Below are 27,997 nucleotides of genomic sequence, written 5' to 3' on the forward strand. Positions count from 1 at the left end.
CAAAATCTTAACCTGTCGTGGATTTGTTATGTTCTAATATCTCATCTCATCTCATTAGCCGTACCGCTTATCCTCATTAGGGTCGCGGGGGGGCTGGAGCCCATCCCAGCCATCTCCGGGCAGTGGGCAGGGGACACCCTGAACTGGTTGCCAGCCAATCGCAGGGCACACAGGGACAGACAACTCATTCGCTCATTCACACCTAGGGACAATTTGGAGCGGCCAATCCACCTGAAATGCATGTTTTTGGAACGTGGGAGGAAACCGGAGTGCCCGGAGGAAACCCACGCAAGCACGGGGAGAACATACAAACTCCGCACAGGAAGTCTGGAGCTGGATTTGAACCCACGACAGGTTCCCATGACATGAACTGTGCCGCACAAGCGCTAACCACTGCGCCGCCGTGCTGCCCTGTTCTAATATTTTCCCCAAATATTCCACACAACTTCCTTTCTTTTATTCTGAAAGAACACCATGCTACAATACTGCTCGCTTGACACATCTCACAGCTCTAGTGGCGAGGAAACACACCCGTCAGCAGCGCGCATTGGAGACGAGGGGGAGAAAAAAAAGCGCATCACGGACAAAGGAAATATGGGCGAGCTGGATAGAATTTGCAACCGAAGAGTCCAACAATGGATGAGCGAGTTCTGTTTCATCCAGCTGGGGTCCGTCTAGCCCACCTTAATGAGGTGCTGGGACGCGTGGTGCTGCAAGCTAAAACGGCGGAGGGCTGCTTTTAATCCGTCTGCGAATCCTATGAGTTTGCGATGGCTGTTGCGGGGATACGCAGCCGGCTAGGGAGCAACGTGCCTTTGTGTTATTTTGTGATAGTCTCCTTATGTTGTGGCCTTTCGTTTGGACAGTTGCGCTATTCGGTCAATGAAGAACTGGAAAATGGGGCGCTGGTGGGTGATCTGGCGCAAGACTTGGGGCTGGATATTCGAAAGCTGGCCAGCCGAAAAATCAAGGTAACCTCCAGCAGCAGCAGCAAGCGCTACGTGATTGTCAACCCAAAAAACGGCAAACTGCTGGTGAATGAGAGAATTGACAGGGAGGCGCTGTGCGATTTATCCAGCAGCTGCATCATCAATCTTGAGGTACTAGTGGAAAATCCCACCGAGGTGCACCATATTGTGGTGGAGATCATGGACGTCAACGATAATGCGCCGCAGTTCCCCAGGGACGAGTACCAAATTGAGATCACGGAATCCGCGCTGCCAGGGTCCCGGTACCCCATTGAAAACGCCCAGGATCTAGACATCGGGTCCAACTCGGTCCGGATATATCAGCTGAGCACAAACGACCATTTTGCGCTAGTGTCCAACAAACCATCCCTAAATGCCAAGCACATCGAGCTAGTGCTCAAAAAGCCAGTCGACAGGGAGCTGACGCCTTACCACCAGTTGGTCCTAAGCGCCATCGATGGCGGGACACCTGAGAAAACCGGCACGGCTATCGTCAACATTCGAGTCCTGGACTCCAACGACAATATCCCCGTGTTTGACAACTCGGTGTACAAGGTGAAACTGTTGGAGAATTCCCCCAAAGACACCCTGGTCATCAAACTAAACGCCACAGATCTGGACGAGGGCACCAACGGAGAGGTGTACTACTCTTTCAGCAGCTACACTCCAGAGAGAGTGAGACAGATGTTCAGCATGGACACCAACACGGGAGAGATAAGAGTAACCAGCAATGTAGACTACGAAGAGACCAACTCCTATGAGATGTACATCCAAGCAATGGACAAAGGCCCAGGGGCGGTGGCAGCGCATTGCAAGGTTGTGGTGGAAGTGGTGGACGTGAATGACAACGTCCCCCAGATTGTCATCTCATCTCTGTCCAGCCCCGTGAGAGAGGACGCACGGGCCGACACTGTGGTGGCCCTCATCAGCGTCACTGACCGGGATTCCGGTGCCAACAAGCAGGTGACTTTAGAGATCCCGGCTGGCCTCCCGTTCAAGATCAAATCATTCCGAAATTACTACACCCTGGTTACCTCAGCATTCCTGGACCGCGAGACCACCGATGCCTACAATGTCACTCTGAGCGCCACGGACGGGGGTAATCCTCCTCTTTTCTCACGGAAGACCATCCAGGTGGATGTGGCAGACGTCAACGACAACCCACCAAGGTTCGAGCAGACCTCTTATACAGTTTACGTAACTGAAAACAATGCCATCGGGGCATCTCTGTGCACCGTGAAAGCTCAAGACGCGGACATAAAGGAGAACGCACGCATCACCTACACTGTGCTCAACGACAACAACCATGGCATCCCCGTCACGTCTTATGTATCGGTCAAGGCCGACACTGGTGAGGCATACGCCCTACGAGCCTTTGACTATGAGTCACTTCGAGAGTTCCACTTCCAGGTCAAAGCCCAAGACGGGGGCATCCCCCCGCTCAGTCGCGTCGCCACTGTCTACATCTACATCATGGATCAGAACGACCATGCGCCGCTCATCGTTAACCCTCAAGGCAACGGCACTCGCTCCTTGGAGACGGTTCAGAAAAACGCAGACCCCGGAGCACTGGTGACCAAAGTGGTGGCCTACGACGCAGATGCCGGCCCAAACGCCTGGCTGGTGTACCTCCTAGAGACCGCAACAGACATGGACCTATTCAAGGTGCACGAACACACGGGTGAAATCAGGACCACTCGTCGGATTCTGGAGGACAACTCCACCTCCTTTGCGCTAACGGTCCTTGTGAAAGACCATGGAAAGCCCGCACTCTCCTCAACCGCCACCATTAATGTGGCAGTCATGGAGGTGCCCCCCAAGGTTGTGCCAGACCCCAAGAGAATCATCAGACCCCACAGTACCCTGCTTTTCTCAAACGTAACCCTCTACTTGATTGTCGCTTTAAGCGCCACAACCTTTGTTTTTCTGGTCACTGTGGTTGTGTTGGCCATTGTGCGCTGCCACGCCTACTGCACACAACCCGGTTCCTGCTCCACTTGCTGCGGCTCACAGAAACCGCCTCCAGATGGCGGGAACGGTAGCGTGAGCGCCGGTGTTGTCGGGGCTGCTGGCGGAATGGCCGGGCAACCGAATAACAATGTGGTACTCCGGAGAGACCTCAAAGTTGAACCTCACTATATCGAAGTACGTGGTAATGGCTCGCTAACAAAGACGTACTGCTACAAGACATGCTTGACGGCCACCTCTGGCAGTGACACCTTTATGTTCTACAACACTGGAAGGCCCATCAGTGGCACCTGGGGTAGCGGCGCCGATCGCTTCTTCACAAGTGGGAGCGGATTTGTCCGCAGGCTCAGCATGCCGGATGCCTCCCTTCAAATCTGCCCGGAGGTATGTTTTCTATCTTTCTGACTTCTATGATGCAGTTGAAAACTTATAGTATCCATCCAATTACATCTTTGAAACAAGAGTACCATCTAGAGGAGTCATAAAAAACTGCAAGAGCTTTCTTTATGCTTAATGAGGGTTATTTTATAAAGGTATTATATATATTTCTAGCTTAAGACTCCATGAAGGCAGAGCCATGTATTTGATTGGTGTGGCTCTTTGGTAGAGTGTTTCTTTCACAAACCAGGGGGTGTAATCATAGGACCAAGTAAATATTTAAGATTCATTCAGATCAAACCCCTCCAGCACACAACACAATCAGTGCTGGGATTTGTTGCTTTAGTCCAGTTTGCCCAATTGTTCCGTGCAGTATCCCAGCCTAACCCAGCTCAGCACTCACACCGCATTAGCGTCAGTCCTGATCCTTTCCCACATCCCCGTGTGATTTCTGATGATTCAGAGATTTACGTCTCCGTTTGAGCCTGTCATCACATCCACTCTCGGAGCGGGTCATGTCGTCTTTACCTCTTAGCTCTCGATATCTGACCAAGTGGGCTTCAACTAAGCGTGCGTGTGCTTTGGAACGAGACGACAATTTCACAGTCGGATCGGTGAACTTGACTGACTCGGGTAAAGTTACTCTCAGACTAGTTGTCAAGCAAAGTTAACATCAGGCTGTGGGTTTTTGGCTCATTTGCGCCATGGGTGCGAAATGCACCAAGCAAGCTACTTTTGATATTAATTATTTTTTAAGGTTCTGTTTTTCAAATTAGGATATAGATTAATCACCAAAACCCACCACTATATTTCCTTATCAGGTGAAGCCATTTTGTCCTGCTATTGACTGAAAATTACAAGGCAAAGGCTGGCATCAAACAAGATTGGCCTAGTTCCAAGTTTTGTCACGTACAATTGTCAAGCTTGGAAAAATTACATCCAGATTGTTGTTTTTAAAAAGTAAAAGTGTTCTGGCACCAGGAACTATAAAAAGTAGGTAGTTAACGATAATAAATGTAAAATCGCCACACCCCTTCTTTTAAAGTAGTTCAAAAAAAGGTGAGATTTTTTTCCATTTCTGCTTTTCTGTTGCACACCAATAATTATTTTTTATCTGGAATGTTGAGACCAATGTTTCAGTTTTGGCTTCCATGAATAAGAAACACAGCAAAAATATTTTTATATTCAACCTAAACAAATTATTTGGTCCAATTTAGACTGAAGGGAATCTACAGAATTAGAAAAGTACACGGTAATAATGTTATAAAAAGGGCGGCAACTAAAGAGTCTTTTAATAGTCCACTAGTCACCGACTATTGAAATTAGTAGTCCAATAATGGGATCATTTTTTTCTTAAATTTAACATGTAGTCTATTCAAATATGTGACAAAAGTAAACACAAGAAAAGCGGGTAGTATGAAAAAATCTTTTGTTGAACATACTGCAGATTCTTACAAAAAATGAATAAAAATGTCCTATTCAAAACCAATTAGGCACAGTTCTCCGTCAGTAGAGACATCAATCCATAAATCAACATGTCCATATTTTGGTAACAGGCAAATAAATAATAACCAAAAATTAAAATTAAGTAAACATTTTTTTTAATCTCTGTAAACCGAGAACAGGCTAATAAGCGGCAGGATAACAGTAAACAAAACAAATATGATATGCGTTTCATGAAGTGCATTCTGTTGTCAACTGCAAAGTCCGTGACAAAATAACTTAACGATTCTCAACACTTTGAAAACATAAGGTTTTAAAAACTGACTATTGTTCTCCGTACTGCATGCATTTCATTTCAAATATGTTTGTCAGGCACAGTCTGGCATAAAACTCAAGCCCTCTTGTATAGAAAAATGAATGCGCATAAAATGCATAATGAATGTCATCAAAATCAAATTGGCTTTAATGCTACTTGTATCTTACAGAGGCGAGTCAGACTCAGATTTGTTTAATTTTTCTTTAAAGGTTCGTGGTTCACCAAGGTTCTGCCATGATATGCAAGGTCTGCTTGGCAAACTGTGCTATTAGTCTTTTTATTAGCCGTATCCAGGCTAAAATTGTCCCAAACTTTAAGTTTCATTATGCTTTTTTGATGTTGACGCCATTGTTTCTGTATGTTACCGCTCAAGACAGAGACGTTATTGCGCATGACGGACTCTTAGCAAAGATTATAATCACAATCGATTTTTGTCATCAATGTCAACTAATCGTTTGAGCCTGAGTTTTAAATGTATGTATCATAGAAGTAATCTGCCTCCTTGTTATGGATGATTTACTTTTCAATCTTGAAGACTTTCATCCAGTTGCAGTGATTTCGTTTTGGTGACATGTTGAGGTAGTGTTTCAAAGAGTCTAGTGTGGCAAACGAAATTTGATTAACCTTCTACAGCATCCGTTGAACAGCCCTGCAAATTAAATCTGGGCAGAAAGAGAGAACAGAAACACTCCCCGATGAATTATAGTGTGGTGATGTGGATCCTTTATCTTGGGCATTTGTATCTGGCAACCTTTTTTTGGTATCCAAAACACAAAGTAACGAATAGATACTAATACTCTTTGAAAATATATATTCAAAAATAGCTAACAACCATCCTTACATATTACCATTTTGTAGATACTTTCCAACCTCTAGCCTGAAGAAGAATTGCAACTTTTATTTCTCACGTATAAAGTCGAGGTGTTTTTCTCTCATTTTTATAACTAAAAAGCTGATTTATCTTGTTTATATAATAAAATAAGAAAAATATAAAATAATACATTAATACATAAAATGTATAATACATAAAAAAAGAATGCGTAAAATAGGCAAAATTAACTGACAGTTTCCTTATTTGATACATAAAAGCTTCAACATTTTCTGCAGGGTTCTTTTGTACTGCATTAAAAACAACAACATACTAAATGTAAGTTATTATGATGTGTCTCTTGATTTTTGTTTACATTCAGAACAACCTTTTACAACTTTAGTCTTTGAAAATTTCATAGCACGGCTCCAAGTTACCAAATATTGTTCATTTTTAATGGACCAATAACTTTTATGTACATTTTCAAAATCCTCGGTCTGATAGATATTGGTCTACTAACTATTGTTTTGTTGGTCCTTGTCAAAGACACAAAAATGAGTAATTTTATGTTCTTTACTCAACAGTTCTTGTGCATAGGCTGTGTGTAACCAGTCATCATGAGGATGATAATAATAATAATAATAATAATAATAATAATAATATCAATAAAAGCCTGACAACAATAGCTGCAATTACCATCACGTGTGATGTCTCCTTATAAAAATCTAGTATTGATACGATTGCTGTTTTTAGTTCTTACAGATCCCTAATTTTAGGGAACTAAATTACAGGTCATTCACATAGTGTCAAATAAAATGAGGCATCTACAGTACGTGACAAAAAATTTATACCGACATTTTATTATAATGTTTAATAGAATAATACTGAAGAAACATCGCTTTGCTACAATGAAGAGAAATCTGTGTAAAGCTTGTATAGCAGAGTAATTGCTCCCCCCCCCCACTTCATAAAACTCAACTCCAAATCTAGCCATCAAGAACTAAACCCCCTGGCAACAATAGTGAGTACACCCCAAAGGCACTAACACCGTATATTGTATATCCAAACAAAGCACTGCTTGCCATTTTCCCTTATAAATACCATGTGAATTGTTACTCTTTCTAAGTCTCGGTATGAAAAGGAAGCAGGTGTGTTCAATTTGAAGTACACTCTGTCATACTGAAACAGGAACTATGAAACTCCCAATATGGCACACCATGGCAAAGAACCCTTTGGGGACCTAAAAAAAAAGAATCGTGGCACTATATAAGGCTGCCCAAGGCTACCAGATGATCATAAACACCCTGAAGTTGAGCTGCAGTACAGTGGTCAAGATCCCCTAGCGTTTTTCAAATTATTAACAAGCTAACAGATAGTCAAGCCATCCAGTAATATTTTCTTGTTGCATGGACTTTTTTCATAATGGAAGATTGCATATCCATTGACTCTTTTATTCAAAAGGCTCTATATTAACATATTACTGTGCTGAGCATCTACAGATGCAAAGTGAGGCACACAATACTCTTGCCTCATGGCTGATGGCGATAGTGAGAAGAAAGATTCTGATATGCCACACACATCGGCCACAAACAAATAAAATTTGTGTTAGCAGGCTAACAGCATGTCAATCCATTTAGTAAATTGGTTCCTGTTGCATGGACTTTTCTTTCATAATGAAGGACTTCCTACCTACTTAGGATATTTATTCTATCTTTTCCTATTTACTTTCAAGCTTTCAATGAATATGGCTGTCCCTCACTAAACACATACCTCACCTCACGTCAACGCGCTTAATATCTTTACAATTTGAAATCTGTTAGACTTACTCACCAATTCGACAATAGCACTTGCCAGAAGGTTTATTTGGTAATATTTCACAGCACTCCTGCCAGGAACATGGCCTGCTTCCAAATCTGGGAAACTCCAACATGGCTGCATCTCTCCTTCTAACAGCCAAACAAAAGCTGTGAAAGTCAATCACTTATCTTATTTAGCACGTTTCAGCATCTACGTGTTTCTGTGTGTGCTCTGAGCTTCAATGTGTATCATTAATAATTGATGAAGCTAAAGACTGGCTTGCCTCTGCATTGTGTGTGACTGAACTAAACTATTTTTGTGTTCTCTCTCTCTTCCTCTCTCTTTTTTTTTATTTTTACCTCCCTCCCTCTTTATCTGCTTCCGCACTCACCTCTTTGCACGCTCAGCCCAAAGCCCCAAATGCTGACTGGCGTTATTCTGCATCTTTGAGGGCCGGGGTGCAGAGGTAAGTAGGAAACAGTCGCCTGATTTAGATTCTCTAACTCTAAACTCATAAACATCAGCACAGACCTCCATATTAGCCAGTGGCAGGTCGTGCATTTCACACGTAGGCCCTCAGCTCCAGTCTGAATTAGTGATTCATTGTTAACAAACCAGCATTTTGAGCCAGCTCTTGGAAGAGGACGTGCGACACATAAAGCCTGTCTTTAGTAACAAAATCCAAGTTGAAAAAAGACTGTATAAACCAGGGCAAAAGCAAAACAAAACAATGACGAGTGGATCATAGAAAAAAAAGTCAGTGAGAAAGAAGCCCGGCCCGACCAGAATTTAACCTTAAGATCTTACCTTTAGGCTGAAAGTGGCGGACTAAACTTTTCCCCACATACAAAAGGCTTGCTTGGTTGGGAGTTGGCCGACCTTTCTTTATGATATTGATTTTTTTTCAAAAAGTTCGTCTTAAAAAATGTCTTTGGCAGTAAATCTGCAACCAAATACATTTTTGTCCTCCTTCAGCCTTTGTGTGTTGACAAAATCACCACTAAATCAACACAACAATATATTTCCTTGTGCAGCTCATTTTCTTCGAGTTTCATGGCTGTTGGCCCGATCGCTTTGGTGGATAACCGCCCCTTAGCCAATCATAGTTTGTCAAATTCTTGACGCTTCCTTACACCTCACAGAAGCCCATTCCCACCTACTTACAACACTTTTTTCGAACACTGATGTAATGGTACATGGCCATCAGGATTTTTTGTGAAGGCCTTGGGTATATTTCTGAGCCTAGCAACAATTAACAGCTGAAATGTGATTGGTTAAATGCTTAAATATTAAAGCACTCATCTCTGTTCAACCAGGGATAAACAATGTAATTAAGCTGACAGACAATTTGGAATTCGTCATGAGTATTGATGGACAAAATATAATTAACAGCACATGATTTACATATGTTTTAGGTCAGCTTTGCATTCCCTGACTATCCACCTCTAATATTTGCCTTCCAAAAAAAACTGCAATTTGCCTCTATCTGCAGTGTAACACTATATAGTCTACTGACATTCCCGGCATCACATCCCCCCAGTTCTAGTCTTGAAGCAGGAAGCGTGAAGGACAAACGAGTGATGACCTTTTTGCAGATTATCTCATGTACGCACACATCAGTGTCTGTTCGTACGACGCCCCTGCACGCGCTATGTTTATTTATATACTTTTTTGAAGGGAGGGGAGGTGTGAAGTTGTTAAAACAGACATCATAGGACATTCCAGACTGCAGTAACGCTTGATATTATGGGGACAGAAATATTGTGGCGCTTGACCGTAATGAAGTAGACTATAGTTGTACCGTAAGCCCTCGTTTTTTCGCGGGGGTTGCGTTTCAAAAAGGACCTTTAATAAGCAAAACCCGTGATGTCCAAACATTTTTTATCATCAAATAATCCATTATACATTTAAACCAAACAACAAACCTTATTTGAAGGCTTAAGCTTTTGTTTAACAAATAAAAGTGCTGTACTTTATACAAATAACTTTTATCCCGTCAAATTAAAACTTTAAACAAATATTGCTGCTATACTGTAATTCACTATAGCATTGAAAATGATTTCAGGACACAATTCTACTTTCAGATTATCAAAACAAAATGTGGCCTAAAATGCTTTTATCTTTAGCATGTAAAGAAGTCCAAGTTTATGGCCGATAAAAAAAAAACAATTCCTCGGCCTTTTGGTGCTTTTGTTGGTCCAGAGTTTTTTGTAAGTCTTATTTTAAGAAAAAAAATCAAAAGAATCTGTTGTTGAATTTTTTTTTTCGGTTGGACTGAAGTGAAGGGAAGGAGGAACTAAGGTGGGGCTGCTCCAAATCAGGATGACATTAAACAACCAAACCAGGAACAAAGTAAAGAACAAACAGGGGTCATAAAACAAATAACATGTCCAAACAAAATCAAACCTGACAATATCCAAACCAGAAACAAAGACCAAACCGAAAATGGAAATGCGAGGGGCTTACGATATATGCTGTCTAAGCGATCACTATAAAGTTTTGGATAATTAGGGACCGCTGTGTGGAGATTGAGCTCAGCACCCCCCCAAAAAAAACCCTCTCACGGCCCGGATGTGGCCCCCTCTGCCTTGACTTTTGCATATGTGGGTTAGATAAGCCATTTCGGTTTATTTTTTACCCAAATGCTTCCAACTTAAATGTTTTAAGTAATTTTGCATCAAAATGCTGATTGAGTTTTGTGGATTTGGTAAGTTTGTCTTTTGATGACCCCTGTGACAGGAAGATACTCCAACTCCTGATTAAGTAGCCTTTCCCCTCTCCTTTGTACTTAAAGGTCTTAATTTTATGCAAACAAGGATGACATCTCTCTTCCACACCCTCTGCTCCATCCAAGTTGACTTTAATTGGAAATTAGTGTTGATTTCCATGGTGCGGAAGTATCCTAATGTGCATCATGTCACCAGGGACTGTAACATGATGTGGATTAACAGAAAGCATCAGTGCGATTTGCTGCCATCGCCGTCTGCAACATGTCACAGTCCGTAATGTTCACAGACAGAGGAGACGCTCTCATTAACACTTGACCCCACGCAAGCGTACTGTAATCGACTTCTCGTTACACTTTTCAAATGTAGCACCAAATTGGCTGACCCATATTCCTAGGACAAACAGCAGGGGGCAAATGACATATTTTTCCGGACGCCATCCCATGTCAGAGGAAAGTTTTAGCAAGTCAAGGAAGCCATTTTGTATTCATGCAACATCCATCCCCAACTTGCGTGATGCGCTAAAAAGATTCTGGATGTGCTGCATTGCAGAGGGCACTGAAAAAGAAATTCCATGTTCCACAGGACTTCACTAATTGTGACGGTGCCAAAGGAAAGATGTTAACAAAATTGAATGTTATTTTGAGTATGGCTTTCGAGCAGCAGAAGTGCTTTTGTTCCTTTTTCCCCCGTAAGTTTGACATCAAACAGATCAACAGATTAAAATAAATAAATACATAGATTTAAAAAAAACTGGGTAACTAACTGCTAACTATCTAAAAAAAGTATATAAAATCATTACATGAAAATAAGCAACCACCTGACTGGCTGGCTAACTAACTAACTAACTAACTAACTAACTAACTAACTAACTAACTAACTAACTAACTAACTAACTAACTAACTAACTAACTAACTAACTAACTAGAGATTGTGATTATTTTTGGCTCGTTATCACAATGCACAAATGAATACATGAATAAATAAACGAATAAATAAATACATGCATAGGGATGCAAAAATATGATAAAATCAAATATCACAGTTGCAAATAAAATCAACAAAATGTAAACAAACTAACCTCACTAACTTAAGAAAGAAGATCAATACATGAAAATAATAAAAAAACACAACTAACTAACTAACTAACTAACTAACTAACTAACTAACTAACTAACTAACTAATTGTGATTGTTTTTTGTAATAAAATGAATAAATAAACAAAAAAAAGCAAATTGGTAAAAAATATGCCTAAATAACCCCAAAATAAAGTCAAAAATAAAATCAACAATGATGGATTGATGGATAGATAGATAGATAGATAGATAGATAGATAGATAGATAGATAGATAGATAGATAGATAGATAGATAGATAGATAGATAGATACAGTGCATCCGGAAAGTATTCACAGCGCTTCACTTTTTCCACATTTTGTTATGTTACAGCCTCATTCCAAATTGTATTAATTTAATCTCTTATCTTAAAATTCTACACAAAATACTCCATTATGACAATGTGAAAAAGTTTAACTTTTTTTTAATTTATTAAAAATGGAAAACTAAGAAATCACATTTACATAAGTATTCACAGCCTTTGCCATGAAGCTCAAAATTGAGCTCAGGTGCATCTTTTTTCCACTGATCATCCTTGAGATCTTTCTACAGCTTAATTGGAGTCCTCCTGCAATAAATTCAGTTAATTGGAGATGATTTGGAAAGGCACACACCTGTCCCACAAAGGTCCCACAGTTGAGTGTGCATGTCAGAGCACAAACACCAAGCATGAAGTCAAAAGAACTGTCTGTAGACCTGCGAGACAGGATTGTCTTGAGGCACAAATCTGGGGAAGGATACAGAAAAATTTCTGCTGCTTTGAAGGTCCCAATGAGCACAGTGGCCTCCATTATTCGTAAATGGAAGACATTTGGAACCACCAGGACTCTTCCTAGAGCTGGCCGGCCTTCTAAACTGAGCGATCGGGGAAGAAGGGCCTTAGTCAGGGAGGTGACCAAGAACCCGATGGTCACTGTGTCAGAGCTCCAGTGTTCCTCTGTGGAGAGAGGAGAGCCTTCCAGGAGGACAACCATCTCTGCAGCAATCCACCAATCAGGCCTGCATGGTAGAGTGGCCAGACGAAAGCCACTCCTTAGTAAAAGGAACATGGAAGCCCATCTGGAATTTGCCAAAAAGCACCTGAATGACTCTCAGACCATGAGAAACAAAATTCTCTGGTCTGATGAGACAAAGATTGAACTTTTTGGTGTGAATGCCAGGCGCCATGTTTGGAGGAAACCAGGCACCGCTCATCACCAGGCCAATACCATCCCTACAGTGAAGCATGGTGGTGGCAGCATCATGCTGTGGGGATGTTTTTCATCAGCAGGAACTGGCAGACTACTCAGGATAGAAGGAAAAATGAATGCAGCAATATAAAGAGATACCCTGGATGAAAACCTGCTCCAGAGCGCTCTTGACCTCAGGCTGGGGCGAAGGTTCATTTTTCAGCAGGACAACGACCCAAAGCACACAGCCAAGATCTCAAAATATTGGCTTCAGAACCACTCCATGAATGTCCTGGAGTGGCCCAGCCAGAGTCCAGACTTGAATCCGATCGAACATCTTTGGAGAGATCTGAAAATGGCTGTGCACAAACGTCTCCCATCCAACCTGATTGAGCTTGAGACTTATTGCAAAGAAGAATGGGCAAAACTGCCTAAAGATAGGTGTGCTAAACTTGTGGGATCATATTAAAAAAGACTTGAGGCTGTATTTGCTGCCAAAGGTGGATCAACAAAGTATTAAGCAAAGGCTGTGAATACTTATGTAAATGTGATTTCTTAGTTTTCTATTTTTAATAAATTCAAAAAAAGTAAAAAAAAAACTTTTTCACATTGTCATAATGGAGTATTTTGTGTAGAATTTTGAGATAAGAGATTAAATTGATATAATTTGGAATGAGGCTGTAACATAACAAAATGTGGAAAAAGTGAAGCGCTGTGAATTCTTTCCGGATGCACTGTAGATCTATGTATACAGATACATAGATATAATGACCTACTAAATTATTCACTAACTTACTTGAAACTGTGGTTAATATTTGCCATAGCAAGCACAATAAATGACTACATAATTAAAAGAATTAATGAATATATTTAGGTAATTATGGGTAACACGGTGGATGTGTCGTTAGCATTTCTGCCTTAATTTTTAGACTTTCTAAGTTCAATTCCAACTGTGTTCAGGGTGTTGTTTAATACAGTAGAGGGGAAAAAAAATGCCTGGCAAATACGGTTGCTAAGAAAAAACTATTGCCGTTGATTTGATTCTATTCCCATTGGCTCCTTTGCGATAATTAAATAACATTTCTGGATGAAGAATAATGTTTTTATGTCCTCTCACATCTACAAAAATGATTAACTTTACAAATGTCTCCATAAATATTGAAAGATAAAATATTTGCCTTCTATTTCCTGCCTTGCGCTTTTCAGTTCGGTCCACATGGAAGAGGCCTCAATGATGCAAGGGGCCCAAGGAATGCTGGTCCAGAATTGGCCTACCGTGTCGAGCGCAGCAGGTGATTAACACAGATGATTTTTTTTTTTTCTGTTTCTACTGAGAAGTGATTTGTACTGCATGAATGGAAAAGTTGAACATCTGCTGCAACAAAAGCGCTGTACATAGTATTGACCCCACGCATGACCCCAGCTTCATTGTTTACACACACATGGCTCAGTGCTAATTACTGACAAACGGCTTCTGTTGGCATTATAAGACAGATTTTCCACAGTACACGATATCGGTTTGACTCCTGTTTGCTGCCTTTTACTTGAAAGGTTCGCCTGAAACTCAGCCTGGTTCTTTTATCTTAAATTTTAAATTTTCTGGATGCCAGAAAGATTGAACACGCAACATTGGAGCCTTTTTCAGCATGATGCAGAAGAAGTTTTGTCTAAAATACATACCTGTCAACCTGTACGTTTTTGCTGTACAAAGTACGTTTATTATGCATTTTAAGACGTGTACATATACAAGAAAATCTCTACGGAAAAACGCAAATTTGTCAATCATGGGTACCATACGGTAAACACCGACTATCACGAAACGGTAAATCAATGAAGTCTAACGAGTTCGCCGTGGAAGCCTGTATCTCGGTATCGTTTTTTTTCATTGCAAACGAAGCGAGCAGTTTGATGCTACTGTGCGCATGCGTCTGCCGCCTGTGGATTTCCCATCATGCATCATTCCGAAAAATAAATAAATGTGGTGTACGATTATTTTGTATTTTGTACGGGAAAATACGACAGTTTGTAAGGGCATGGAGCCGTGGAGGTTGACAGGTATGAAGATAGTTCCTAGTCTTATACTGTCTTGGCTGTCCACCCACACAGCAGTGGCACCCTGGCCTCTTCCATGTGCCTTTGCATGAATCAATGGTTGTAACTGGTTCAAACAGGATAATAAGTGCAAGAGTGCTTTTAGATCGTAATATGCCAAGCAAGAGAGGTCACAGCAACCTAGCGGGTCAGCTAAAGTCGTCTATCTAATATCTGACAGGCCTCAACTGACATAGACATCGATTTTCTGACTGGCTTGAGGAATTAGTGCAGGTGTACTCACTCCAGAGTGAGATGTTTTATTACAGTCACTCAGTTTGAAGCTCACTAAATGTGTGAATGTATTTTGATTATTATTTTTTGAACACTGTGTTTTTCCTTAATATTTGACATTTGCTGTGGGTGTGATGAGTTCAAACTTTACTGGACACTCAAAAAAAAAAAAAAAAGTAATGCAGCATCAATGGAATTCGAGCCCGTAAGGAGGAAAGGAATAGAACTTATCAGATAAGGAATTCCAACTTGTTTGAAAGGTCTTCCCTGAGCCCTTTCTTTTTATCACTGTATTTTCTGCACCATCAGGTGCACCAACTAGATACAATGCACATTGAATAACTTGAAATAAATAACCGCCTAACTAACTATCCATCCATCTATTATCTGTACCACTTCACTCAGTAGGGTCGCAGGGGTGCCCATTTTCGCTGTCCTCGGGCAGTGGGCAAGGGACACCCTGAACTGAATGCCAGCCACTCGCAGGGCGCACAGAGACAGACAACCATTCCCCCCCTCATTCAGGGACAATTTGGACCGTCCAATTAACCTGACATGCATGTCTGTGGGAGGAAACCGGAGTGCCCTGGGGAAACCCACGCAAGAATTGGGAAAACATGCAAACTCCGCACAGGAATTGATCCCATGACCTCAGAACTGTGCCACGGACGCACTAACCACTCAGCTAACAGATTTTAAAATATCAAAACATACACATTAGCAACCACCGTCAATAACTCACTAACAGACTAACCGAGTGATTAACTAACCAGGTTACTAGCCTACTGACTGACTTGCTGTGATCTGGGTTTGATTACTGTCGCATCCAATTTTTGCAATTGTGATCAACAATATATTTCGACTGATCACTCAAGACACAAATAGGGTACCTATCTATTTTTAGTGCAGGCCTAGCCTGTACTGCGGTTTTAATTACATTTTTATCAATTATATGTGCCTTATAGTCGGGTGTACCTTGTATCTGAAAATATCACAAAACATTTGGGGTGTTTAATTTGGTGCAGAAAATACAGTACATATTCTATCGAACTATCTAACTAAGTATCAAACTTGAAATTGTGATTTCTTTTTGGACTATGTAGTACAAAGAATAAAAAAATAAACGTAAATAAATAGATAAATAAACAGCCCCATTTTTGGAGGTATGCTTTATAATTTGGTGCACCCTATAGTGCAGAAAATGTGATCCATATCCCAGGTTACAAAAGCAGATCCGCCTTCAAGGGTGTGGTAATCAAGGAACAGAAACATGACCAACAAACAAAAGAGTGCACGACAATTGTCAAAATAATGGTAATAATCTTCTTTGCAGTTGTTCAATATTAAAAACAAAATAAACATGCACCAGTTTTTAGGTTGATATTTGCTATAATAATAATAATACTACTAATAATAAAATAATAATAATAATAATACATTGTATTTTGAAGCACCTTTCAGGACTCCCAAGGTCGCTGTACATATGAGTAGGACACAACAACAAACGTAGAGTAAAAAAAGCAAGTAATAAATAGCCAATAAAACCCATTATAGTTAAAAGTTGCGGAATGTGAGGCAGATATGCATCAAAGTGCCCAATATTTTTTTCTAGGTTTAAAATCTACAGCCAATTGTCCATCCATCCATCCATCCATCCATCCATCCATCCATCCATCCATTATCTGCACCGCTTATCCTCAGTAGGGTCGCTGGGATGCTGGCGCTCATCCCAGCTATCTTCGGGCAGTGGGCAGGGGACACCCTGAACTGGTTGCCGGCCAGTCGCAGGGCACACAAAGACAGACAACTCTCTCGCTTATTCACACCTTGGGACAATTTGGACCGGCCAATTAACCTGACATGCATGTTTTTGGAATGTGGGAGGAAACCGGAGTGCACGGAGGAAACCCACGCAAGCTCCACAAAGGAAGGTTTGATCCCATGACCTCAGAACTGTGCCACACACGCGCTAACCACTGTGCTGCTGGGCTACCTACAGTGAATTGTCATCACAATAAATACCTCCAACAGGGTGTGATGAATATTAATTTTGGCCGGTTTCTGTAACTTTACATACATATACATACATACATATTAGTCCAAATAAAGAGACGTTTTTCTACTGACATGAACACAAAGGCAAACACTAGTATCGATAATAAGCAACCGGGGGGAAGGAAGCAGTAATATCGAAAGTAATTTAGGAGTGTGAGCGCTAAGGAGGGGTACAGAAAAATCAGTGGGGGGGATTGGGGGGAATCAGAAAGGTTAAGAGGATTGGCAAGTTCCTGCAGAACTGTTGTTGCTAGGGAACACCATGTGACTTGTTGCCTGGCAACAGCGCCTAACGGAGAGATTACTGCAGCAGCCGCACCCTTCATCAGTGGGGAGAGGGGTGAAGGCTGTTCCCATGGCAACCGCCTCATACCTTTGAATGGAAGAATTAGAGACCCGAAAGGAGCCATTGAAAATGTAGGATACTGAAAATGCAAGAGGCACGAGAGCCCGTTTTGAAAGTAAGAAATCGGCTTACTACTTTGCTCTGCCATCAATCAACGTCAGGCGTCATGGCAACCAGCTCAGGGACTCACACAGCACAGCTCCACTGCACTTTCCCTTTCTTCGTTTCTGGTGTTTCGTTAAAACGAAGCAAGGTCTGCTATTTATACCTGCGCCTGGATTCAGACATTTGTTACTGTCACCGCTGGAGGAGATATCTCATGAGACTTGGACAAAATTCACTTGATTAAACTCGGCCACTTGACATTTTGCTTCAGCAGTTCAAGCGTTAGAAATTAAATTGCTGCAGCACACATATAAAGGAGAATTGATGATGGAGCTGCACGAACAGAATATTTGTGTGTTCAGCAAAACTGGCAGTGTTAAATTTAATCTGTATACACGTTAATATTGGCCACTAAAAAAGCCCTAATTGTTTATTCCTATATTTGTTGAAATCTGTACCCATACACAATGGGAGCCAGAACAGAGGCAGGTGTGCTCAAAAAGAGGGATGGTATTCAACAACAATAGGTAGACTTTTTGGACAATTTTACAGGCTCGAGGTGTTGGTGCTGTCATGCACTTTCTGGACAAACCTTTACATATTATTTATGATTTTATTCTTGATGTTTAGTATATTTTGTGTATTGTTACCCAATGCTTAATCTATTGTAGCCTGGTCATCCCAGAAGAGGGATTACTGATTGTGGGGTCCCTTCTGAAGGTTTCTTATTTTTCCCATGCTAAGGTTTTTGAGTTTTTGCCTACCCGCATGTTGGTTTGAGATCAGGGGATGATGTAATTGTAACCTGTGCAGTCCTTTGGGACATTTTGGGATTAAGATCTGTACAGAAAATCTGACTTGACTTGAGTATAAAGTACCAAAAAAACAAGTGGTCACAAAACAACAGAATCTCCAAACCTGGCATGATGGTGGAAAAACAGCAGTAATTACATGGTTATGACAACCAGGATGACAATGGCAATAACCCAACTCAGTGTTCTATCCGAGCAGTTAATATTTAGCCTTGGGATTATGGTGTGGGGAGATTTGGCACAGGTGTATCCAGGTTCTCAACTGGTCGGCGCCCTCCGGGGGAAGATGGTATGCCAGATTGTGACATTACCTCCCTCTCAAAGGCCAAATGCCAGACAATCCAAAAAACATAAAAACTAAAAAGATGGAGGCTGCATCAAATAGACCTCCCCTGAAACAGGGGGTGGGTGAAGGTCCTTGTACGTCCGCGCTAAAACAGGGCCAGAAGCAGCCGATAACTCCTCTCCTTGCCACCGGGACAGCGAACTTCTTGCAAACGGTACTTTGGCAGTCATTGTCCTTTCCAGGCGGGTGACTTTCACCTTGCCTTCAGGACAGGAACTTTCTTGTTGTCTGGACAGGGACCTGAAGGGAACGAGGCCAGGACTGAAACAGAAACAGACTAGGGACCTTGTCCTTGCTGCCGGGACAGGGTATGAGTCCTTTAATGCAAAAATAGGGATACAGGAGACAGACGCATCCCGCTGGGTCCTTTGGTGGTCGGGTGATTCTGTCACTTTTTTTGCGGGTGGACCCAAACATTATCTTTAATTACATGCCCTTTCCTAAACAAAAACAACACATATTTTATTGATTTTCTATTTCATTTCTTTCTTACTTATTCACGATTTTAGTGGAACTTATTCTGATTCATAAAATATCCTTAAAACATAAAACAAATTCTGTAAAACCAAGAAAAATAGAGTAATTACATTAAAGGGCCAGTGTATTTTTTGTTTGTGTTTCCGGCTTTTTTATTTAGGCAGGCACAGCATAAAAATGGTCTAATATACAGTATATCTGCATCTTTTCGTAACTAGGATGGTATTTGCTAATTTGGATTGTATGCTATTTATGTGAGGACTCCAGCTAAAATCATGGCCAATAATCACTCAGACAAACTTAAACTCTTGAATATAAAATTAACACCATCCAGTATATCAGTCTTTTGTTTGACTCTCTGGTTTGTTAAGGTTTGACATGCTGTATATACCATTATACTCCAATAGAAAAAGAAACTGAGTAATTTGAATGTTTGTTTTTAAAGTATGCCCTTTGTTCAATGGCCATTAAGAAAAAGTCATACCATATCCCTAACGCCAAACCTTGTGCCTCTCCCAGGGATTAATCGCTGGATTAAATGCAGACCGTCAAATGTCATAATCCGCAAAAAACAGATCAGCATTACAGTATTACAAGATTTACTCCACTAATGTTCCGATAAAATCATCTTATCTGACACCGATGTATCATTAACGAGCTCATTTACATGCAGTAATTACCTTCTTTTAGCGCATTGAAGAATATAATCCTAAAAAATGGCTATATATATTGTTAGGATGCTTTTTGTACCAATGTTAAAACCAAGTCGTCCACTGCTGGTCGCAAATCTGAGCACGTGCATTTCTTGGACTCAGTGAACCCGTTAATGATGCGTGGCAAAATTTGGACGAGACTGCGTTTTACGGCACGCTTCTCCCCTAGGGAGAGCGGTGAAAAACGATTTCAGCATTCCAGTAATATCGTAGATAGCCCACAAAGAAAAATCAAAACGAATCTTTTGGCAAGGGCCTGTTTGATCTAAATAAAATCCTGCCGGAAAGTAGGTCAGAGCAGAGAGAGGGAACTGGTGTGGGCATGAGAGCACCGTGTCTGCGATGCTGTCCCCCGCCCCTTCATCCCCTCCCACCCCCTTCTTCCTCTCTGCTTTTCTTCTCGCTGTCTACATCTCGCCGCATATCATCTAACATTCCCTTTGCTTTGTTCGTTTCAGCTTTTTACGACCTTTTGACCCTGCTGATTTAGATATGCCATGTGTTGCTGTCCAAGCTTAAGCTAATTATTGCAATCTTTTAAATGGAATTCTGATGGATGGATGGATGGATGGATGGATGGATGGATGGATGGATGGATGGATGGATGGATGGATTTTTTGATGGACCAATGGACAAATGGATGGATGGTTGTATATATGGATGCTTGAATGGATAGATGATAGACAAATAGACAAATATACAAATGAATGGACTGTTGTATGAATGGGTAGAAGGAGGGATGAATGGATGTATGATGGATGGATGGATGCATGGATTGATGGATTGATGGATTGATGGATTGATGGATGGATGAATTAATGGATTGATGGATTGATGGATTGATGGATTAATGGATTGATGGATTGATGGATTGATGGATTGATGGATTGATGGATTGATGGATTGATGGATTGATGGATTGATGGATTGATGTATGGATGGACGGACAAATCCATGCAAGGACGGATATTGAATCCGTTTTAACCAGGTCAATCACAGTTTGGTTTGGTCGCGTCAATCAGAAAGAATTGTCAAAGATGGAATCAGTAGTGAGGACAGCAGAGGAAATAATAGGTACAGGCCTCCCGTCCCTGCAAAGTATCTACATCGATCGAACTAGAAAACGGACACTAGAAATTATAGACGATCCCAGTCACCCTGCTCGCAGGTACTTTGATTACCTGCCGCCAGGTCGCCGTCTTCGCTCCATTGCGAGCAAGACTTCACGTCTTAAAGAGAGTTTTTACCCTTCCGCTATCCGTTGTATGTTCAACGGGAATTGATTTAGGTTATTATGCATAGTATTATTATGCCAACGGCGTTCCTCCGACCTATTCTACTCTAGTCTTGTTATTTACATATTCTTTCTTTTTAAACTATTCTATATAATTACCTTGTATTATACACTACAATATCTTTTTTACTCTATTCTTTCAAATCCATTATTTTATCATTATTGAGTGTTCGCGTGTCAAATGATTTCTTGTAAATATCATGTTTATGGTTTATACTGGCTGAATAAATAAATACAATACAAAAATAGATGTAGGGCTTTATGCATGGACAAATAGTTGAATGAACGGATGGTGAAATTTCAGTAGCTGTCCAATATTGAAATTCTGTGTAAATGTGCATCCCGTCTTTGTATTTGCACAGATGGTGAGGGCGGCGGTGAGCTTTCCCCTCCGGTGGGCGCCGGCGTGGACAGCAACAGCTGGCACTTCCGATACGGAGCCGGGCAGAGCTACTGCCCGCCGCAGGGCCTGAAGCCCGGCGAGATCCCCCCCGAGGCCTTCATCATCCCCGGCTCCCCAGCCATCATCTCCATCCGCCACGACCCGGGCCCCGTCGACGACAAAGGGGACTTCATAAGCTTCGGCAAGAAGGAGGAAGCCAAGAAGAAGAAAAAGAAGAAGAAGGAGAAGAAGGAAAAGAAGGGCAAAGGGAAGGATGATGACGGCGACGATTGAGATGCTATCCTGAATACAGAGCCAGAAAAACAAAACAAACACAAGCCAATCAATATGAGCGAGGGAGTCTCTTTGCAGTATATGCATTGCAGTACACACTAGATTTACACTGTACAGTCGCCAAGCGCTTATTTGGCCGGTCCCGGCTCTCTGCACAAAGCAAAACTGCTATACAAAAAGTTCCCCTCTCTCCTTGGCCTCATTTGGCCTACTACTTTGATCCATACAAATCCATTTTGTTCTGATATGCTTTCAAAAGGCATTAAATAGGATCGGTATAGTTTATCTATTTCATCCCTGTAGAAGCCAATAATAAAAAAGCCCATTGCGTAATAAATTTGTCCTATTTTATACGACCTACTATTTAATATCCAAAGGCCAGTAATATAATGAATAATTTGCCACTAATATTTTAACTATTTACTCGAGCGATATAGATTTATTTAAGTGGATGCAGATATTGATTTTTTTTAAGGGAAACAAATTGCTAATTAAATATATATGATGGATCAAATAAGAAGAATGCAGTAAAAGTTTTGTGTTTAGTTTTATAGTATTAAACTCTAATTAGAAAGCTTTAAATACTTTATAACCCCTTAGCAACAGCAAAGCCGCAAGCAAAAATAACATTGAGGAAACATTCAAAATGCGGGAAACTTTAAATCATTGCCAAAATATTTGATGTTAAATGTTCACACATTCTATATTGGCCAGTTGTAAGGTTTTGGGCATTATAAGACGTTGAAAAAAATGTCACATTTATCTATTACGCCTTGGGCTTTTATTATGTCATTGGCTTCTTGAATTCCTCCCTCCCTTCCCCCTTTCCAAGTTTGTATAAAGAAAAACGAAATCCCGTTGAACAAAAAAAATACGTGAGTTAAATTTTCAGAATAGCACCTCAGAAATAACTAACTCAACCTTACGCAGATAAGTACAAAGACGAACCTAAACAAATGTGACTTTTTCCTTTCTTGTTAAGCTAATGTTGTAGAGATTCAGAAAATGTGAGCTTTTCTAATGAAAAAAAAGGAGAAAAAAAACATAACTCGTATGCAGATATTGAGTTTACTACTTGAGGAAAACTCAAACAAAACATGAATGAAGAAAACAATGAAATAGTTCATACAATAATAATCAAAATATTATCAGGTTGCCAACTTTAAGTCTATCACTGTGAACAAATTCAGTGTTATTTCAAAAATAGCCAATCAGGAACCTCACTTGGTTTCTGCATGGTCCAGGTCACTTCAAGGAATTTTCATTTAAATTTGTAAAAAGTGTATTTTTAAAAAAAGGTTAAGACCATGTGATACTTCCCCTCCACTAATACAAAATACAGTGACTATACATTAAGCAATTCTACCCTGGAACTAAGATTTTTTTTAATCCATATTAATAATCATGCATCAGTCTTTGAAAATATAAATAAATGTATAGCATGGAAAAAATAATTGTGGAATATATTCAACTCATTCCCTACCAACGACGACAAAAGTCATGAAGGATATGCACTACCATTTAAAAGTTTGGGGACGCTTGGAAATTTCCTTTTTGGACGGAAAAGCACTGTTTAATTCAATGAAAATTACATGAAAATAATCAGGAATACACCTATATTTTTTAATGCAAAATCTACATAGGTGTATAGAGGCCTATTTCCAGCAACCAGCACTCCAGTGTTGTACTAGTACATTGTTTGCTAATTGTGTTAGAAGGCTAACAGATTATTAAAAAAAAAAACCTTGGGCAATGATGCTTGCACAGCTGAAAACAGTCAAGCTGGCAATAGAAGCAATGACACTGACCTTCCTTTGAGTATGGAGTGTGTGTAATTCAACTTTCAAAATGGCCTGAAAAAGAAACAATTCATGTGAAACTCAACAGTCTATCCTTGTTCTAAGAAATGAAAGCCATTCCATGTCGGAATTTACAAGAAACCGAAGATCTCTTACAACAGTGTGTACTACTCCCCTCAGAGAACAGTAGAAAGAGAAGTGTTAAGATGACAAGTGCATTAGAGTCTCTCGTTTGAGAAATAGACGCCTCACACGTCCTCAACTAGATGTTTGGTTGAGTAGTACCGGCAAAACACCAGTGTCAACATCTACTGTGAAAAGGCCACTTAGAATTACTGGCCCTAAAGGCAAACTGGCAAGGAAAAAGACTGGTCAGGAAAAAGGAAAAGATTAAAACGAGCAAAAGAACACAGACATTGGATAACTCATTTGTTAAATAAGTTTGACATTTTTATGGGAAACACGAGATTGGTTGACTCCGAACTTTTCAACGGTAGTGTATATTTTTTTTGTGCTAGCAGCTAATACATTCAAAGTTTCGAGATTTTTTTCTGCAAGAGCCCCGACTTCTAAACGGCTCATTAGCTTGCATTTTGGATCAAACACCCAACGGTTCGAATCAAAGGCTGTAGTTGGGCAACTTGGCCAGAGGTGGCAGTCATGACTGAAATTAAAAAAGGTTTCACAACGTATCTTTTTTTTATCCAACATGTTTGGGGTAAAATTTAACATCAGTTGATGCGAAGACGTATAAAGCATTCTTGGTTGCTAGGTTGGTACGTAACCAAGTGTGAAAGTATCAATTCGCACGAACGGAACAGCTTGTTCTTTATAAATGACTACAATGTAAATGAAATCTTTTCATTTTTGGTGGCTGCAGTTGAGTGACTTATTTGCGCCGGCTTTAGTGTTAGCTTAACTATTTGGTTTTTGCCTCTTGTACTCTTGTGCCGCAGCATAAGATATTGTACGACCCCACCACCGCCTGATCGGTATCGTACCAAATCCAAGACTTTTGTAGAACGAGGAATTCCGAACACGGACTGTTGTTTTTTTCTTCTTGGTGTTTTCGGATCTCTGAGTCTAAGGGTGGAACGCTGTTCCCAACGATACGATTATACAAAGCAGCAGGATGCTTGTTGGAGCCTGATCCCTCTTCTTCTGTCTTTGAATGTTAAATAGATGTTCTTCAAGCTCTTCATCGCTTCGACCGCTCCAGTGCTTGTAGGACGTGCTTGCCCATCTGGCGCTTGTTTCTACGCCCCTGCCTGTCTACCCGGACCTCTTATGTCAGAAAGTTAAGAAAAAAAAAATCCCCATCACCCTCTTCCAAATCCCGCCCTCCCCCAAATGTTCTCTGCAGTCATGTCATGTTGTTGCATATCCATAAACGGAAAACCTTCTCGAGTTGCATTAAAGTCCATCGGGATACTCAAGTACTCCAGAAAATACCTGGTGTTCCAAAAGTCTTGTGCACATTTGAAGTCCCCATGTCTCCTTAACTATGAATGGTAGTAAGAGTTGTGCCATTTTAACAGTAACTACAACTACGTTTTTGTAAGGCTTTTGATTTTCTTTCGTTAACTCAACCAGAAAGGTGTTTTGTGTGCTTGAATTTGAAATGAATTATGGAATTTTCAATGTGCATTTCACAGAAAATTAGGAAAGGATCCACCAGAGAAGAAGTCTATAGTTATATGGCATGGTAAATTCAAAACAGACGGGTGCTTATGCCCAGAAAAAAACCTGATGCTCCTCAACATCAGAAGATGCGATAGAACAAGTTCAAACAGCTTTCCAACAGAAGTTGAAAGATGATGGATTTGACGACCATCTTCTTTTTAGTGATGAGGCAACTTTCCACGTAACTGGCATAGTTAACAAGCATGGCACTTGCATGCGGGTTACTAAGAACCCACTTCAACTTCTTGAGCATCCTTGAAATTCCCCAAAGGTGACTGGGTTTTGTGCTATTTCAAAGAAAGTAGTCTATGGACCATTTTCCTTTGAAAAAGCAACAGTCAATGGTGGGACAAACCTCTACATGCTGAAACTCAAGTAATGTATGGATTGAATGAGAAAGAGTCTGGTGAATGGAGCGCCACCACATTGGAGACTCAGGGTTAGACAGTTTCTGAACACAACACTGCCAGACAGATGCATTGGACGGTCTCGGCAGGATGATTATGATCTTGTGTCCTGGCCAACCAGATCTCACAGCATGTGATTTCTTTTTCTGGGATTTGTGAAAATATGGGTCTATGTGCCCCCTATTCAAAGAGACGTGGATGAGCTGAAGGCACAAATAACAGAAGCTGTTGCAACAAGAGACAATGCAATGCTGGGACGCGTTTGGGAAGAATTTGACTATTGGCTTGATGTGTGTTTTGTGACTAATGGTGCTCGCTTTGAACATTTTTGAACATTCCATGTAAAAATTGAGATTACATCCTGGATTTACCAGATGTGTTTTTACATTCCATAGTAGTTTCCAATATATTCACTGTCAAAATGTGCCCAAGACTTTTTTAACATCCTGTACTTTTAGTTGCTATTGTTCCGAATTAGGGGTCTCCACTGTGGTGCCCGCAGGCGCCACGTAGCCCCCCGAGAACACCTGAGTAGCCCACTGGCAGGTTCCGAAAATTGCTCTTTAGTAATGGGTCATTATGATATCCTAGGAAATTTGATTTTTAGCTGGTACTATGTTTTATTATTTGAATGTGCCCATTTTACTTCTAATAATTACAACCTGGTAACAACAGTAACAACATAGTAATAAAATAACTTGTTTTAGGAATGTCTATCAAACTGGTAGCCAAGCTTCAAGCTAATCAGTTACAAAAAGCAGCCCATAGCTTTACATTACAATTGATTTTATGCTACAGACAGCATGACAGAAATTCATTCATTTATTTTTTTAATGATGGTGAATATTTTTCACCTCATTTATTTATTTATGCATTTTTGCCTTTATCTTTTAAATGTATTTTCCATTTTTTGGAATGTCTTTAATTTTTGTGACCATTGTTTTTATCTGTGTTTATTTTTTACATTTTGTTGGCTTTATTTGCAACTGTGATATTTGATTTTGAAATATTTGTGCGTCCTTATCGATATATTTTATTTATTTATGTATTTATTTATGTATTTATGTATTTATGTATTTATTTATTTATTTATAAAATCAAATGCAATATGTTGACTATAAGATGGGTTAGAATTTGGAGGACGTTCATGCACTTACAAATATTTTACCTTTTTATGGCGACTGTAAACAAGTTTTCTTTTAAGGGTTTTTAACTATTCGTGTACAAAAAAAATATATGTTTTGCCCTTTCTTGAGGAATCTTGTCGTAACTTGGACTAAAATCTCTAACTAAGAGTTGTCTTACCTGCTAGCGTGACGTTTTCCTCACGTACTCGTTTAGGCATCAAAACCATGACATCCTCATGTTCCCTTCCTGACCCTTGTTACTTGTCCATCGGGTGTACTTCTGTGCTGTCAGATCACCGGGTGTTTGCATGTTATAAGAAAAGGAAACAGATAATTTATACATATATATATATAAGAAAATAAATACTATATACTGTATACTTATACTTTGTCCCAATGGGAAACACGTATTGGAAACGTCAAAGCTGAAAAAACGTCCATGCACATATAACCCGTTCCAAACAAAACCACAATTTGTATCAAAACCTAAAAAGTATCACTTTTTTATTCTGTAAAAAAAAGCATTGGGTCATCTATAAGCAGTTTTCAATATGCTATTGTGTAATGTGATTAAATGCTTTTTTTTGCATCTGGTTTCCGAAAATCAACCCTTCACCTTTTGAGAAGATCAAACAAACACTGTTTTGAGCTCATGCACACGCCCGCCGTAACTATCATTGCTTAAGAAACAAAGGTTGAAAAAGTTGGTTAAAAAAAAATTACATAACAAAAAAATGCTAAAAAAAAACTTGTTGATGTATTCTCTGCTTGTGTATAGTGAGTATTTGTCAGCCACTGGGCGTGGCAGTGGGTGGCACATGCTAGTGGACTGTGACGGTGCAAATCTGTTCATAAAACGATTTTGTACACCTGCTTATTGTCGAGGTGATAATAGTGGTTCTAATGAGTTCATCAACCTGGTCATGTGTTTTTGTTAATAAATCACAAATAAAGTTTTTCTTAACAATCTCTTTTGGAGTGTTTTTTGTCTAATTTGTACTGTCTTGTATTTGAATGTAGGTTTTAAATAAGGATTGGCGATACTGTAATTTTTAGTATCGACACGATCCAAGTAAATAGAGGGTGGTATTCTGCTTGGAAAAGTCGTGATCATTGAATAATTGAACCCTACCCCTTGAGTTGGT

At 40.3% G+C, this 27,997-nt stretch overlaps 1 protein-coding gene across 1 annotated transcript; it reads left to right on the forward strand.

Moving 5' to 3' along the window:
• The first annotated feature begins 523 nt into the window (after positions 1-523).
• On the forward strand, positions 524-27,821 carry LOC148349478 (protocadherin alpha-C2-like). The gene is made up of 4 exons (XM_088320813.1): positions 524-3,320; positions 8,086-8,144; positions 13,894-13,979; positions 21,523-27,821. Exons 1-4 carry the CDS (start codon positions 771-773, stop codon positions 21,834-21,836), a joined length of 3,009 nt encoding a protein of 1,002 aa, XP_088176939.1. The 5' UTR covers positions 524-770; the 3' UTR covers positions 21,837-27,821.
• The last annotated feature ends 176 nt before the right edge of the window (positions 27,822-27,997 follow it).

The sequence above is a fragment of the Urocampus carinirostris genome, chromosome 17 (genome assembly GCF_059441175.1).
Source record: "Urocampus carinirostris isolate Australia breed hairy pipefish chromosome 17, RoL_Ucar_1.0, whole genome shotgun sequence".
Classification (NCBI taxonomy): domain Eukaryota; kingdom Metazoa; phylum Chordata; class Actinopteri; order Syngnathiformes; family Syngnathidae; genus Urocampus; species Urocampus carinirostris.

What these genes read in the sequence shown, in the direction of transcription:
- LOC148349478 (XM_088320813.1), top strand. Translation starts at nt 771, where the DNA reads ATGGCTGTTGCGGGGATACGCAGCCGGCTAGGGAGCAACGTGCCTTTG. An exon ending in CCCTTCAAATCTGCCCGGAG is followed by an intron (nt 3,321 to 8,085) that starts GTATGTTTTCTA and finishes TTGCACGCTCAG; the next exon opens with CCCAAAGCCCCAAATGCTGA. An exon ending in TTGAGGGCCGGGGTGCAGAG is followed by an intron (nt 8,145 to 13,893) that starts GTAAGTAGGAAA and finishes TGCGCTTTTCAG; the next exon opens with TTCGGTCCACATGGAAGAGG.